This window comes from Linepithema humile, chromosome 5 (genome assembly GCF_040581485.1).
Source record: "Linepithema humile isolate Giens D197 chromosome 5, Lhum_UNIL_v1.0, whole genome shotgun sequence".
Classification (NCBI taxonomy): Eukaryota; Metazoa; Arthropoda; class Insecta; order Hymenoptera; family Formicidae; genus Linepithema; species Linepithema humile.
In genome coordinates, this window is record NC_090132.1 from 15,458,125 (window position 1) to 15,474,356 (window position 16,232).

Sequence of the window (16,232 nt, forward strand, 5' to 3'; positions counted from 1 at the left end):
TCAACTTTTTTTTAAATTAATTATAGAATAAAGTTTCTGCAATATTCATATATATACATCCGTATTCCAAGGTATCTATTGCGAAACAGAGAAATCGGTATATGATTAAAAAAATGATTTACGCCAGTTTTATCAACTTTGAAAAATCATGCGCGTCGTGTTTGCACGGATCGCTCGTCAGGTGGCGGCGTCGCTCGGCCGCTATATTGATCAAGTTAGATTTCGCGAGGACGCACGTTGATAAGATCTCGTGTATTTTTCGATCGCACGCAATCCTTCCGCGCGACGTGTGTGTGACATTTGTCACGAGCGCTAGTACTCGCGTGGCGTGAAATTTGGTCGCGCGCGCGGAGCCTCCGCGTTACCGTAGCGGCGTCGCCGTGAAATCCTCCCTCGCCCATGACGTCACTCACGAATTACACAAGCGTCATCGCTCAGTCTGTTGTGGAAAATTTCGTGGGTTCTATGGTGGTGTAGCGGCGAGGTGTGTTGTTTTCTGAACAATAACCCGCGAGTCCTTCGTCAGCGACGCGCGACAATCCTGCGACATCGAATCGCGCGGCGAAATAATTGGCGATAAAAGTGAGCGCTCTACCAATTTTCTCCCGTCCTTTTTTTCTCTTTTCCTTTTAGTATAATCATCATCGTCACCGCGATCGTAATCATTGTTATCAACATCATCGTTGTTGTCACCCTCGTCCGAAAGCTATACGCGCGCGAAACTACGAAGAGAAATCTCTTCTCGATTATCGCGTGCATTGTTTATTGTTACGTCGTGTGTCTTGATTGTTAGACGTCGTCAACAGCGTCGCCGGAGTTTGAGTACCTCGACGATGCGACATGTCACCTTGCGTGACATTTCACACCTGTGTTACTTTCGCAATTTTTTTCACTGATTCTTTCTGAATAGGCCATTCATGAGACTCTTATTTTTATGAAATGTTTGCGAGCAATTTTGTAGCTACAATTTTTCTTATTTGTACATCATATTTATATTATTTTAAGAAAATATTACTTCAGCAATGAAATTACTTTCAATCTATAAAAAACAGAATTTTAAATATTTGATTTAAGAAAATTAATGTTTTATATAATGAGATGTGTGTTGAATACTTAAATGTTTTCAAGAAAAACTTGTAAAAACATTATCATATCATACTTGTATCAGTTTTGGTGTTGCTTCATCATTGTGTTGTTTGTGATTTGTAAATATATGTTTTATTAATCTGTATCATAAGACATAATGTTAATTATGTCTTTTTTATGTTACAGTTAAAGTTTACAAAGGATTCTTGTCTACTTTTCACAATGTCTATGCAACAGTTTTGTTTGCGATGGAACAATCATCAACCGAATTTTATCTCGGTTTTCTCCAACTTACTAAATAATGAGACTCTAGTGGACGTTACTCTTGCTGCCGAAGGCAGGCAAATTCAGGCTCACAAAGTTGTACTATCAGCATGCAGCACATACTTTCAATCGCTGTTCACAGTGAATCCTTGTCAGCATCCCATTGTTATACTTAAGGACATCAAGTTTTCTGATCTCAAGATTATGGTAGACTTTATGTATTATGGGGAAGTGAACATATCTCAAGATCAATTGCCATCCATCATAAAGGTGAACTACTTTTTATTTATCTAGAATCAATTTGTTCAATATATACTTGTGAATTGTGATCATTAATATATTGTGTATTTAACAGACAGCGGAGAGTTTAAAGATAAAAGGACTTGCAGAAATGCATACAGCGTCATTAACTAAATGGCCAAGTGGAAGTAGTGAAACAGGCGGAGGAGATCGTGGCGAATCTTGTTCACCCAGTCCATCTCCGTTATCTCCTTCTTTCCGCAGAAAAAGGTTAAGGAAATCTTCTACGGGTTCCACATCCGGCTCGGGTGACAAGCCAGAAGAAATTAATGAAATAACGTTAGTGGCCACCAACATTGTAAAACCAGAACCTCTAATCGTATCACAGGAAAGTGGAGAAAATTTGAGGCGACCAGTAAATACAAGCACAGAATCTCAAGGCAGTATTGACGAAGATCAAATATCAATTGTAAGTAAGATGTGACATAATATTATTGCATTTAATCATAATTTGAATAAATATAAAAAATATATAAATTTAATTGTTTAAGTTTTTGTAGTTCTGAAACAAATTTAATACACATGTTAACGAAAAATATTGTAAAGCTAAAAAATATCCCAATAACATATAATATTTCTACCTAGATGAGTAATATGGAAACTAGTTCTGCCAATACACCAGCCCAAAGTGATGGTTCTATTCAGGACGTAAGTCAACAGTCGGCAGGAAATATTGCACAAAGTTCTGTTTCTTCACAAGCACCTGTTCATCAAGGTAAGATATCGCTTTATGCTATTTTAGATAGAAATCTCCAAAAAATATCTAATCGCTCAAATGGCATTACTTATTGCAATAATGTAATTTTATTTGCTGTATATTATGTGCATAGAAAAAAGAATTATCATATATCTCAAGAAGTAATGCAATTATTTTTACTATTTTTGTTTTTAATCTACATGTCTCATAATTTTGTACATGGATGTGAATTGAATTTTACATATAGATAATTATTTAAATAATATGTTTCCTCAAATATTGAAAGAATATCTTTTGAATTTTTTGTGTAGAATATTATAATTTGCTTATTTAAAATGTGCTATTTATTTTATTAATTATATGCTATAAAAATGATTTTTTTTCATACACATAGCTTAATAAAATATATATTGTTTTTTGATATCTTTTATGTATATATATTATATTCAAAGTACTGATTTCTATATAATATTACTAGTTTGGATATTTCATAAGTCAGATAAGAATATATACAAAAAATTAATATAAAACACGATACATACGATATATTAAAATTAACAAAGAAAGGTATTTTACTAGTCTTACATCTTTCAAAAATATATAAATTTTGAACTACATATTTTAATTTTATTAAATTCAAATTAAGAGAGAGAAAGCTGTATATGAAAATGTAGATTATGTATATTTGAATCTGATTATCAGACAGGCATTTAATTTTTTCTGTCTTTATAAGATAAGCCAATTCGATAGAATCATCGATTATATAACAGATTGATTGATATGATATTAGTAATCTAAAGGACGATGTAGCATATAGACATAATGATATGAGAATTGGAAGACATAGTGTTTAATTTCCTAAGATATGTTACGCGCGAACAGTTAGCTACGTTATATATTTAATATGATTTTTTAGTAGACTGTATATTGTGCATTGATATAGAACGATTCGGCAACTTGGGCAAATGCATGACAGCTCCCCTTTAAGCAAACATCTCCGATAATTGTTATTTTAATTATGCATACTGATTGTGGTGGGTATTTAAATTGCATGTCGATAAGCGAAATTACACACATTATATGCTGGCACAGATGCGTTTAAATGTATTGCACAAGGACAATCAACAGACGTTTGACATGAAAATAGAGCGAAATTTCAGGAATTGAAATTCTAATAATGCGAATGTGCAAAGAAAAGATTGTTTCTCACTCATGAAAGAATGTCACCATGGTACACAGATACATAGCACACAATATGTTATATATCTCCGGAAGGATAGTATATCGGGCCTTTGACATATTAACGGAGTGTGTATGTGTGCCTTATAATACTCTGCCCTATAAATGTAGCATAAATGCCGTACATATATATTTGAAATAAGTTTCGAAACAACGATGTGCTTCAAAATGTATCTGTGCCATGCCGCAACTCCATATTTAATACGCTCATCGTTTCTTCACAAGATTTTATTTTTAATATCTATCATCTTTCGCTTACTTAGCTTAGTATTGTTTTTCTATCATAGAATAAATCATAGAATAAATTATTTTCTTTTGATTAGATTATAATTATATTTATATAAGCCTTGTTTTTTTTTTTATACGAACAGATACGCTGATACATTATTCGTTATTATTTTTATCGTTAAAATTACATTATTGGTGACATAATGTAATAAAAATTATATCTTCAATTGACGTTATTACCACACGTATTCGTAATGCAAGAGTAAAATAAAATTTTTTGAAACATTAATTATTTCATATTTGTAATTTATTACAACTTGGGCGATCGTAAAAGACTTTCGCATCGATGCACATTTATAAGTATAGATCGAAATCAAGTATTCTGATTTTTATCTGTTTATTTTTATAATATTTTCCAATATTGCGATCATATATATATATATATTTTTATTTGATCACTTTTATCTTTGCCGTAAATGCAAAATATCAGCGGGTTGATAATTCCTGTGCTCTGACCAAAAATCAATCGGTCTGTTCTACAGGATTACAATGGACTATTATGGAGCACACATATCATCCACGTTTCGCTCTGTCCTCGTGTCAAACGAATCTGTCGATCCAAGCGTCGTCGGCGTTTACGACGCCCGAAATAACAGCATCCTCGACCATCAGCGATCAGTACTCTGGTACCAGCACGACTGGTTCCAGTTGCGCCCTGACGAACTATCCGAACTCCTCCCACGGGACGTTGCAGCACGTGTCGTCGGGCGGCCCCTCGCCATCGACGCAGTGCCCCAGTAACTGCCAGAGCCCGTGCGCCAGCCCGCAGACGGCGATTAAGAGGAAGCGCTCGACTAATCCACAAGCGGACGAGAATTTTATACGCGCGCTCGACGCAGTGCGCTACGGCGGCATAGGGTTTTGCAAGGCGGCCAGGATGTTCGGCGTGAACAACCGAACACTCTGGCTCGAGTACAAGAAGCGCGGCTACCCGAACAATCGGCCCAGCCTCAAGTCCCGCGTTAAGCAGGAGGTGAACTCCTCGCCGCCGCCCTCGGCGCCCCCGGCGCAGCCGATGAACTCGCAAAGCCCGACGCCGATGGGCCCGCCGACGACCCCGCACAGCACACACAATACACACAGCACGCACACCATGCTAACCAGTCACAGTCCCCACACGATGCTGAGCGGGTACATCGACAGCAGGCATACGGACTACGCGCTACCGAGCACCACGATGCCGATCAATCTGCACGGCGTTAACTACAATGCCATGTGAACTGAATCCTATCCGGAGAGTCACTTGTATAGACGAGCTTGAGAAATATTACTTCCCCTCCTCTTCCTCGCTCCTCGTGTACAACTCAACCCGCCCCTACCGCGACTCCTCTGTCAACAGTAACGAGGCGTTGGAAGTCATCAAAGTGAGAAACGCCGCGTGCGGTATCTTTAATTTTTAAATACCTTTCCGCCTAGTTCTACATACTCCCCCCTCCCCCCTTTTAAGTAATTGGATCTCAAAGTTAGAGTATATATTTTATATTTGTATAGGGTTTATCAGATGATTCGCATTTTTTTCCTAATTATTTTTCTCACCGAAAATGTTGTTGAAACTTAAAATCTTAATCACAATTTATTAAAAGGTTCGGCTCATGAAAAATTAAAATAATAAAACAAAGGAGGATCAAGAGCCAATGCAGAGTTTTGGTTGCAATGTTAAAATCTTCTTTTACTCAAAGTGTTGAATGGTATACGTTTCGGTCGAACTTTCAACCATCTTCAGTACATTTAAGTCTTAATACATGACAAAATCAAGTCTTAAAAAATAGCTTCAATAGCGCAGTTATACAATAATTTGATCAGTTCCAATGAAAAAGTTTGAAAGGACGCCCATAATGCAACAATCAAGTAGATGTCGTCAACCAGAACTACGGTGGATTTTGTTGTGTATTAAAACTTAAATGTACTGAAGATGGTTGAAAGTTCGACCGAAACGTATACCACATTCAACACTTTGAATAAAAGAAGATTTTAACATTGCAACCAAAACCCTACATTGGCTCTTGATCCTCCTTTGTTTTATTATTTTAAAATCTTAATTTTTTTTTATGTTTATAATCAAATTAATTTAATTAATAATAAATTAAAATCTCATGTTTAAATTTATTTATTAAATTTATTTATTAAATTTATTGATTAAGAATAAGTTTTTGTATGTTACACTATTTTATATGAGCTCTTTAAAAGTTTTGCTGAAAAAGAATTGGGTTATTAATTTTTTTCAGATATTGCAAAATGTGCGACTTTTGATACCCCATACTTGTGTAGCTTGATATTAAGTTATTTGAACTAGATTTCTATTTATAAGATATATTTCTTAATCTTTTTGCTACGAAGGTCATATATATCCGTCCTCTAAAAGTGGATCTTTTAAAAGTGGATACGATGGCCGGATATATCTATTCTCCAAAGACGACATTCATGTACGAAGGCCAAAAACTGTATATCAACTTTCAACAATTATTTTTCTATTCGATAAAGTGAAAATGCTGTTGTATAGTCTCGTGTTTCGGAATTATCACCCAATCATCGATTATTGAGTTTATTATTTATATAAAACTGCATATAATGTTACAAGTGTAAAGAAAATATTAAAATAAACATGTGATACTCATAAAATGTTTTTAATAACTACAATAAGCCACTATAATGAAATTTCCGTCGAAAGGTGAACGCAGTATTAGCGCCGTATACGTGCATGAACAGTGATTATTGTGTCCCGTACACATTGTCATCTTTAAGCGCTTCGTAGCGAAAAGATTAAGTGTTTTTGTTCTTATACTTTTCGCAATATTTCTTTATTGACGCATAATTGAGACTAAAATGTTTATAATGTGATAAATGAGCGGATTTGTAGCTATGAGTATAAAACATTTGCACACATTCACTTGTCAGCAACTTTTGATAATTATGGCGTATTATCGAAAGTTCTTAGCTTTCCGTTGTGTATCCTCTGATATTATATAATTATTATATTAGTAAAAATTTCAGTATGTAGATTGATGCAATTTTAGTGCTTTGATAATTAGAACATTGCGGCGCTGGTAATAATGAAACTATGCCGCTACGTCGATCGTACGAGAATAAATCGATAATTAACGACGAAGTTTGTATTATTTTCAAGTTCACTGTAGCAATGATACGCATTTTGCCGTCAATTATTGACTGATTCTCGTCTATCGTATACCTTTGTACATAAAACGTGAAAAAAAAAAACATGATTAGAAATGTCGTCATCTGTATTTGCACACGTGTGTCGATACGTTGTACGAGATTAAACATTATGCACACATGGAGATAAATTATCAATACATGTATTACAATTATTAATTGTTACTATGTTGATAAATATATGAGAACTAACATAGAATTTTTAGAGATATACATTTTCCTCTATACATGAGAGATTTGTTTAACTTTTTGTGTTCTTCACGTTATATGTTTGTTATATATTATAATAGTATTATTTCGCTATTATCACTTTTTCTCCAATATCTGCAAATATTTATCCATTTGTTTCTGTAAACAACTGGAAAATTATTTTGAGAATTTTGGGAATGTTTGTGAATAATTATGCAAACAAATGCAATTATTCCATATATCAAATGTTTCAAATTGGTACAAACTTTGTGCAAATAGTTTTATTATTTTGAAACGAAAAATTAAGTTTATGAGAAAATATGTTCAGTTTGAAAAGAAAAGCAATTATATAATGAATATACACTAATGCTATTCTTTATGTGTTTCTGTTACGTTTAATTGTTTATAATTATAATGATTTATTATTCAAGAATTTTCAATGAAATATAATAAATACGTGAGAGAAAAACAAATATAGTCTTGATTTTGATTTGCAATTAAAAATAGAACACGCATTGAAGTGTTACGAAGATTTGTGTTTTCGACTTATCGTATGTATAGGAACAACTTTTATTTATTATAGTATTTGTTGTGTACATTTAATAATTAAACTATCAGAACAGCAAAGTAATGCATGTATTGAACACAAAAGAATGTGAACGCTTGAGATAACTCGAAAGATATTTTGTATTTTCTCTACCTTTATTTGTTTTTATAAATTAAGAAGACTTCCTCACAAGTGAAATGAAAATGACCTGGCTTTTCTGCAAGGAATGAGAAATATACATTTGAGTGATTAAAAATTAGAAATTAGTCTTTAATAGTACCATAGCCGTTAATTGCACTGTTAATAAACATTTATATATCCCTTATATAAACGATTAAAAAATAATTCTGAAGGAATAAAAATTATTCTAACAGTTTGCAACAGAAAAGGGAGTGCTGTGTTTATTTCTTTTAAACGTTTCAAAACCTTTTCTTTATTAATGACTTGAGCGAATAGTCGATATTACCTAACGTTATAATATTAGTCCTTTATTTCTCTGCGAAGATAATTACAAGATGTGTACAATTGAAGAAGAAGTAATCATAGTGATCGAAATATGGCGACTTCAAGTACGATTGTAATGATAGTTTTTCTTGCAACTTGTACAATATTTATCCGCAACAACTGTATTTGTTTGATATTGTTAATTTTTTTTTACGCATTAATAGTCGATGTATATGTGCGAACAAGGTTTCCAACGTTAAGTTTCAGTAATTCTTTCTTGACACAAGATATCAATCTGTTGTATAATAAAAACCAATATCACTTTGCACTTGTAACATCCAATCTCAAACGTTGACGATGCCTCGATTTTCGTCGCCGCAGTTTCTAATGTTCTAAAAAGTTCTTCTAAAGTTTCTTTATTTATTATTATAGTTCTTCATTGCAAGCAGACGCAAGCAACGAAGAGGACCCGGCTGCTCATCAGACAGACGCGAGTGAAGAAGGAGCCGAGTCACTTGTCGCCGGACAGCGAGACGAGCACATCACCGCACATCGTCTCGACCTCCGTCCATCTCGCGACGCCGACGCTGAATCTTCCGCAAACGTCGAGGAGCTTCGAGGAATCGCGTATTTCGCCGCCACCGCACACCATGCTGGTGAATCAGCCGAATCTGCTGACGGTGACGACGTCGCCGAATCTGTTGACGGTGCCACAGCCGTCTTACTTGACGAAGCAACACTCGCATCCGTTGCTGTCTAGTCAACAGCCGAGCACGTCCGGAACTTACTGGATACACCGACAGCACTCGCATCCGGAATTGCCCGGTAGAACCACAAGTCCCTCGATAGTAATCGAGCCGGCACCCGTCCTTAAAACGGAGGACGAGGGAAGCGAGGAAGCACCGACAACTCCGACAACTATTACTTCCGAGCCAGGAACCAGCGGCGGCGGCGGCACTTCCGGTGGATTGAGAGTGAAGACAGAGCTGCGACGGACTTCCTCATCGCCGCAGGTAGGATATCAAACGCGTGTTGCATTATCGTAATCTATTCACTATTATTATAGTGAACAGTCCCGTGAAATTTCCGTCAAGATAGTTGTCTCGTAAAATGAATTTCTTACAAATTGATCCTGCGATAAAAAGAATTTACCGTTCAGAAGCTGAGATAATTGCAATTGTTATTGGTACTTTTATTTCTAGCTATCAGCTTGTAGCATTCTATCGATTACGAATTAAAATACTAGAATTTGCGCAGTATAATTTATGGAATTTATCAGAATATTAAACTTTGATATTTACTCATTATCTTTTTCCTTCTTTATCTTTATTATTATTAAATTTTAATTTAATTTAATTTTTGCTTACAGACGAGCAGCAGAGACTTTCGCGAAAGCACGGGGGATCAACGATTAGGCCATTGTCCTGTATTGCGTGAAGGTCCTGCCTTAGGCTGCAATCATTGTTGGAACACAATAGACGACCATGGTAGAATACTCCGTAGGAAAACCAAGTATCACTGTCCCGAATGTCAGATTAATTTGTGCATTGTGCCCTGTTTTCAAGAATACCACGAGCAGCGACGCGAGCTGATTTCCAAGCTTAAGCCCTTACCAAAAACTAGCTCCGTTTAATTTCCCTATTTATTATGTACTTCTTTTCAAAGGTAATTGTTACCTATTGGATTAGGTATGTGTGAGCACGCGCTTTAAATGTGTGACGGTATGACCTGACAATGACGGAGTAACACGGGTCCATCGTTAGCGTGTACACGTTACTTTTACCGATTAGTGCGAGAGTCATCAGATTTATGATTTTTTTTTTTTTTATCGCATTTGACAAAAAATTTCATGACTTTATATTTTCGCATATTCATTTCATATCACATATTTTATAAATATGATTTTTTCATGTTATATTGTTTTTTTTTTTACATATTTAACACATTTATAATGTTAATAACTGTTAAAGTAGACGAAATTATTTTGCAGTTTCGCAGCATGACAGTGGGGCACGCAATTTTATAATTTATAATTTTATAATTTTGTGTGCATCAGATTTTTTCTTTTCTTATCTTTTTACTGATGTAATTTTTACATATTTATTGCAAAGATATTTATTTTACGAAATTTTGAATTATGTGTATCAAGAATAAGGAGTTTACTTTGAAATTATGGAAACAATTAATTTTGATATAAGACGTCAGAAAAGTTAGTTTTTTTTTTTAATTTTATAAAGTTAATCGCGAAAGGGATGTGTCAAGATTGGACAGAGCTCGAAAATATATAAATTATATAATTCTTTATTATTATTTTTATACGATAACAGTAATATATATATATATATATATATATATAATAATATTTACTTTAAATAATATTTTAAATATTTTTGTATCAGCTTTTTTTACTTTTATTATTATATAACAAATTTAATTAAATACATTAGTGCGCACTGGTGCACTTTAATGTTTATACATAAAAGTTGAACATTCAGCGTATCTACATAAAAACGTAAAATATACACACTGTGCAAATGAACAATGAACGAACAGCGAGTAAAAAATAAAATTTATAAGATTTTTGCAGCCGCATAGAAAAACGAAGCAAACATTAATGAATGTTCTGTTTGCATTTATTATGATTTAAATTTAAAGTTTTGAAGAATTACGTATCTCGAGTAATGTGATACATTGTAATACGTATTTGTATTACGTTGAAACGAGTGGTTCTTTATATTCGAAAAAGATTTTAAATTCTTCCATGCAGCGAAGTTTTAATTTGACATCGATATTCGTCACGATGTAAAAATTATTAACGAATTCGATTGGTTGCATTAGTGCGCAGTAGTGCAAATTAAAGCCCATCAGTTTATCTGAGTTGATAGATTTTTTTATTCAAGGCGTTTCCTAATATATAGATGTAATTTCAGGGATGAATTCAATGTGTAAAAATAATAAAACTAATTTACATGAACATTTGTGCTGTTCGATCTCGCTTATGAGATATAAAATTATTGTGCCTAGTTTTTGCGCGTTTTAATTTATCTCTGAAGTTAGCTTCATATATCTGGAAACAAACTTTCTATGGTGTGCATTTTTGGCTTTGCATGTGTTACTCGCATGATTTAACATATTTAATTTCCCGAGTTTTTCCATCTTTCGTCCAATCACGTTGTGTTGCATGATTTCATCAAAGTAGGATCCTTTCATACTGTATTTTCTATTTCTCTCTTTCGTATGCGAATGCATCGAGATAATAATTTTTCTCGACAGCGACACGCAAACACTAATTTTAGAGGCCATGAATTGCGAGACGGAATTGCGAAAAAAAAAAAAAAAAGAGAGAGAGAGAACCGGCGGGAAACGGGCGCGATGGCTGCTAAAACGAGAGCTTTAGCGCACGTGCAACGATCGAATTCGGTGTACCCTTATAAATCACTTCCTACCATTCGCAGCTCTCCCCTATTGCCACCTGTAACGGCGCCCCGCCGTTAATGCGTCCGCGTAAATTTGTCGTCGTACGCTCCACGATCAATCGAAACGCGGAATACGCGCGTCTCTTATTATCTTAGTACGCGAATTTTAGGATTAAAAAAAAAGAATAGTACAAGCGAGGACCTTGCTATGTATTATGTGTTTGTTATCCCATGTCTTCTATTTAACGTACGTCAAGTTTCCTGAAATCAAAATTGTGCCACGGCTGTCGTATTGTGAAACAGCGACACACGCTGTTTTTTTAATTCGTAAATGGTTAAAGCGAGAAAAAGATTTGAATAAAAAATGTATGTTCGTAACAAATTAAAAGCTTTTGTTACTTTTGATACTTATTTTAAAAAAATTTAATGATTTTAGTATATATTAAAATTATTAACGTTGTAGATCATACAATTGTTCCTTAAATCGGACTTCTTTCATTAAAAAAGTGTTGTCAGAAGATGTTTGACAATAAAACAAAATATTCAATGTATTGCGCACTACATTTTTTATTTGAAGCTTTTTTTCTATTCTACTTTGTGATTTGTAAGCGAAGAAAATTTACTTCCGCCAACGAGGCTTTCCGTCACCGCCGAAACACAGTTTTGATTTCGACAAGAATTCTCGTGGAACATTTTAATCAGATTTCTCCGCTTGTACTAATTTTCTTTTTTCACTTTGGGCCAATTTTCGCGCGAAACTTGCGCACTGTTTGTCTCTCCAATCTAAAATCTCTGAGTATTTTGTATATGTGTCTCGTGCATTTATCGCGGAAGAGCGTCGAAAGTCGCGACATATGTCGCGAACGAAACAGGATGGCGGTAGAAGTGACTGAAGATTTTCTCCTCGGGGGAGAAAAGTCGTCGTGATGGATTAGGACTGGATTCGCTCCGGCCATTTCGATAAATCACGATTTGCGAGGCGGACAGGCGAGAATTCTCGTCGCGATCTGCGTTCCCCCAGAAATTTCCTCGCGAGCGGCACCGAGCATGTTCGCGCACTTTGTATATGTAAAGTGTTGAAAAATGTAGAATACGTGCAATATATTTTTCTCGGCATTACAGATGTATTATACGCAAGCGTTGCATCGATTAATCATATTTTATGTAAATCTAGCCTGAAATTCGTAAATTAAAATAAAATAATGTGAGATCACACAATGACGCCGATTAATTCCACCCACACTGGACGATTCTGCGCTCTCGATCCGACGCAAAGTTATTTTTTACTTGCAGTTGTACTTTACGATGACCTATGATGTATTATTGCGCGCTCTCGACATTAACATTTAACGAATTATTTGATTTATGTCGTTTGAAAAAAGCGGCCATCGCTGATCGCTACAAACGAATCGTTATCAAATTGCGTTACACGAAATTGTCATTATTATTTTATTTCGAGTGTGCGAAATTCTCGGCATCGAATTATCGTTGCCCTCCCTGACTCGGTTCTTTTTTTCTTTTTTTTTTTTTTTTGCACGTTGGAGGTCTGCAAGGTCTGGAGAGAAGCAAGAGTGATCGCGGACGATGAAAGAAATCGCTGCTGGGGCTTCTTTCTCCGCCACACGTGGCCCGCCGAATCTTCGAGCAAATCGTTGCTCGTAATAAATCCGCGAAGGGTCGACTTTTTCCGCAGGTCTCCGTTCGCCGGCAGGAATCCGCGGGATATGGGGTCAGCCGTTTCTTCTGCGCGCAAGCTGACGCCACCACCGCCGCCGCCGCCGTCGTCGTAACGGTAGTAACCCCTCGTCGCATAACGCGCGACGGAAGAGCCGTCATCTTGGATCCCCCAAAAGCCACGGCGATATTGTACGCGCAGCCGGTGCGCCCCGTCGACAGCTGGACCCCTCGTCTCTGGCCGCTCGCTGGGGATCGTCTCTCTTGGCAGAAACGAAAAGTCACGGAGCGCTACGCGCGGATTAATCGCCGGCAACCCCCCCGATACATGGATCGTCCGTTCGTAGGAGGTTGATCTTGTTACGGCGAAAGCGCATTATGCGCGATCCGCGGCAAAGTCAACGGACACGCTTGTTATTCGCGTTTTGCGCACCGATGCCTTCTCCACGAGTCCCTGACGCGGCGGTAAAACGCTTCGCAGATGGACACTTAATTAATATTGGAAAAAAGAAAATTAATCAAGATTTGATAAACGGAGAAAGTAAAATAAAACTGCATTCGGTTAGATTATTTCTTTTCAATAAAATTATCTATTGATGAACGTAATAAATAGAAATGGAAGTGATATTTAATCATAGACTTTGAAATGTGATATTTCGATATAAATCGATAAATCGATGTAAACTCAAATTTTGCTAAACAAAACTAAATGTTTAAGTTGTCCAAAAAGATCATCTGGGATTTTAAAATTTTACCTGTGTTCGATGATATATAAGCTAAATTTTAACAAGTTGTGCAACAATTGACTCAAGTTTGTTTGAGTGATATTTATATAAATCCAGAAAAGTTTCAAACAATAGTTAAGAAGATTGAGCGGGAATTACTTAATGCCTTTTTAAGTCATATTTAATTCCCCCTATTTCCTGCTGCATAATCGCATTATATTAGTGTAGGGTCTGCGCTTTGCCCCCTTTCTCATCCCGGTGCATCGTTTTGTTCCTCTTCTTGTATAGATGCAGGGCGGAAACTAGTGATATCGTATTGTGATGCAATGCACCGTAGAAAAAGGAGCAAGCATTTGCATTTTCGAAAGCGTCTGGCAAAGGCAAACATGTTGATTTGTTATACATAAAAATGCCATCTTTAACAAAAAATAGAATACCATTTAAAAAAATGAAGAAAAAAAAAAGATTTAACATCATTTCTGACATAATTGGTAGTAATTAACTGAAGCTATAAATACCTGTTTATAAGTGCAAATTATAAGTAAAGAGCAGGCTTTGTTTGACAACGTAGCAATTATCAAGCTCAAAGATGTCTTGCGACGACGCCACGAAGAAACATTATGGACAAAGGATTCCTCATTTGCAAGAGAATAATACAAAATATTTGTTACTCTTCGTGAAGACGTTTTGCGTAACAGACGTGAAAAGAAACTTTATAGCAGACTTTAGAAACGTAATAATAAGAGACAAATACAAATTATCTCAATACTGTTATCATACAATTATATTATTAATAAATTTTTTTCACGTTTGGCTTTTTGGAACCAGCAAAAGCGTAACAAGAAAAATACAAAATATGTGATATAATTAATTATAAAAATATTTTTATTAGTATAAAATATTCTAACAGATTTATAAGTAATAATGCTATTAAAATTATAATATATATTAGATAAAGTTACTTGTTATTCGCAATAAAACGTTACACGGTGTCTGATTATTATTGAATAAAATTTTAGTAAATTTTTAAATATTTGCACGATATTCTTACGATATTAACGGTAGTTTCATCTTTTTCATTGATCGTTGATTTCTTATTCTAATTTAATTTCCTAACATCTACTTATTTTTTAATGAAACGTTTTATTGTATCGAAATAATGAATAATGTGCTTTTATAATAACATAATAAATAATCCATTTGACGAAAAATATAAAAGTAAATTTTTTTCTAAAATTAGTTATTCATAAATTATGTAAGTTTAAGTAATATTAATACAATAAAAATGACATCTGTTACTACCATTATTAATATTTGTGTATTATTCTAATTTAATAGAAATAAAGTATTAAAAATAATTATAGTTACCTAACACACGTTGTCACAGTTGCAGGAGTGAAGTCTTCGATCGATCGATGAAAAAATATTACGATAAAAATACCTGCTTGGGCGAAGGAAGAAACAAATCTTGAGATGAAGGAGTAGAGCGAAGATAGAAGCGCAGAACGAATTGTAGGCGACGACGAGATCATGAATAAATGTTATCCCTGATAAAGGACACTTAATTTACGCGAAACATTAACATTGAATGAACTTTATCTGTATTCGGAAGTTCGGGCCAAGAGTTGGCGTTTAAGTAAGATAAGGTTAAAGGTTATTGTTCGCGAAGAACAGTAAAAGAGGCTTCGCGACGGCGAAGCCATGCGAGTCCTCGCAGCTCCGCCCTCGGTGCCTTTGATATTCCACCCCCGATCAGCTGACATGCGCGCTGAGGATATTTGATAAGGGTGCTCAACCGCCCGTCACAGTGATCGCTTTGTGCATGCATATGCATGCGATCGATAGAGGATACAGGTATTTTCGGATCGAAGGCGTCTCGTATTATTAAGCGGTGATAACATGTTACGATCTATGATAATCGCGAAAGTAATCAGCTGAGTAATAATGTGGACTGGAGTTTGCATCTTTTATTTCATTTAGTATTTTTGAAAACTGCGTTATAATAAATGTAACGTATTTTTTGTTGTAAGTAAAGTTGTTATTATTTTTTCTTCAATAAAGCAAAGGAGAATCCAATAATTGCAGTTAAATGTATTCTTATTTTTTGTTGTTTTGAATTTTTGGGAATATACGATATTTTAAAACTATATCATAAATTAATATCAAAAGAAATGAGTATATATGATATTAGT

The 16,232-nt window shown here is 35.0% G+C and overlaps 1 protein-coding gene across 3 annotated transcripts; it reads left to right on the plus strand.

Annotated features, from left to right (window-relative positions):
• The first annotated feature begins 169 nt into the window (after positions 1–169).
• On the plus strand, positions 170–12,859 carry LOC105680162 (protein tramtrack, alpha isoform). Of its 3 annotated transcripts, none has more exons than XM_067356027.1 (6): positions 170–484; positions 1,273–1,620; positions 1,706–2,059; positions 2,236–2,365; positions 8,658–9,238; positions 9,595–12,859. In XM_067356027.1, exons 2-6 carry the CDS (start codon positions 1,309–1,311, stop codon positions 9,856–9,858), a joined length of 1,641 nt encoding a protein of 546 aa, XP_067212128.1. In that variant the 5' UTR covers positions 170–484; positions 1,273–1,308; the 3' UTR covers positions 9,859–12,859. The 3 variants fall into 3 exon arrangements, with proteins under 3 accessions (XP_067212128.1, XP_067212127.1, XP_067212129.1); XM_067356026.1 differs by having other exon boundaries at positions 171–582; XM_067356028.1 differs by lacking the exons at positions 8,658–9,238; positions 9,595–12,859 and adding an exon at positions 4,357–8,169 and having other exon boundaries at positions 173–582.
• Positions 12,860–16,232: the final 3,373 nt, after the last annotated feature.

Bases quoted from the DNA above. Each gene is read 5' to 3' on its own strand.
- LOC105680162 (XM_067356027.1), top strand. From the start codon at position 1,309: ATGTCTATGCAACAGTTTTGTTTGCGATGGAACAATCATCAACCGAAT. The intron at 1,621-1,705 runs GTGAACTACTTT...TGTATTTAACAG, and splicing joins AATTGCCATCCATCATAAAG to ACAGCGGAGAGTTTAAAGAT. The intron at 2,366-8,657 runs GTAAGATATCGC...TTATTATTATAG, and splicing joins ACAAGCACCTGTTCATCAAG to TTCTTCATTGCAAGCAGACG.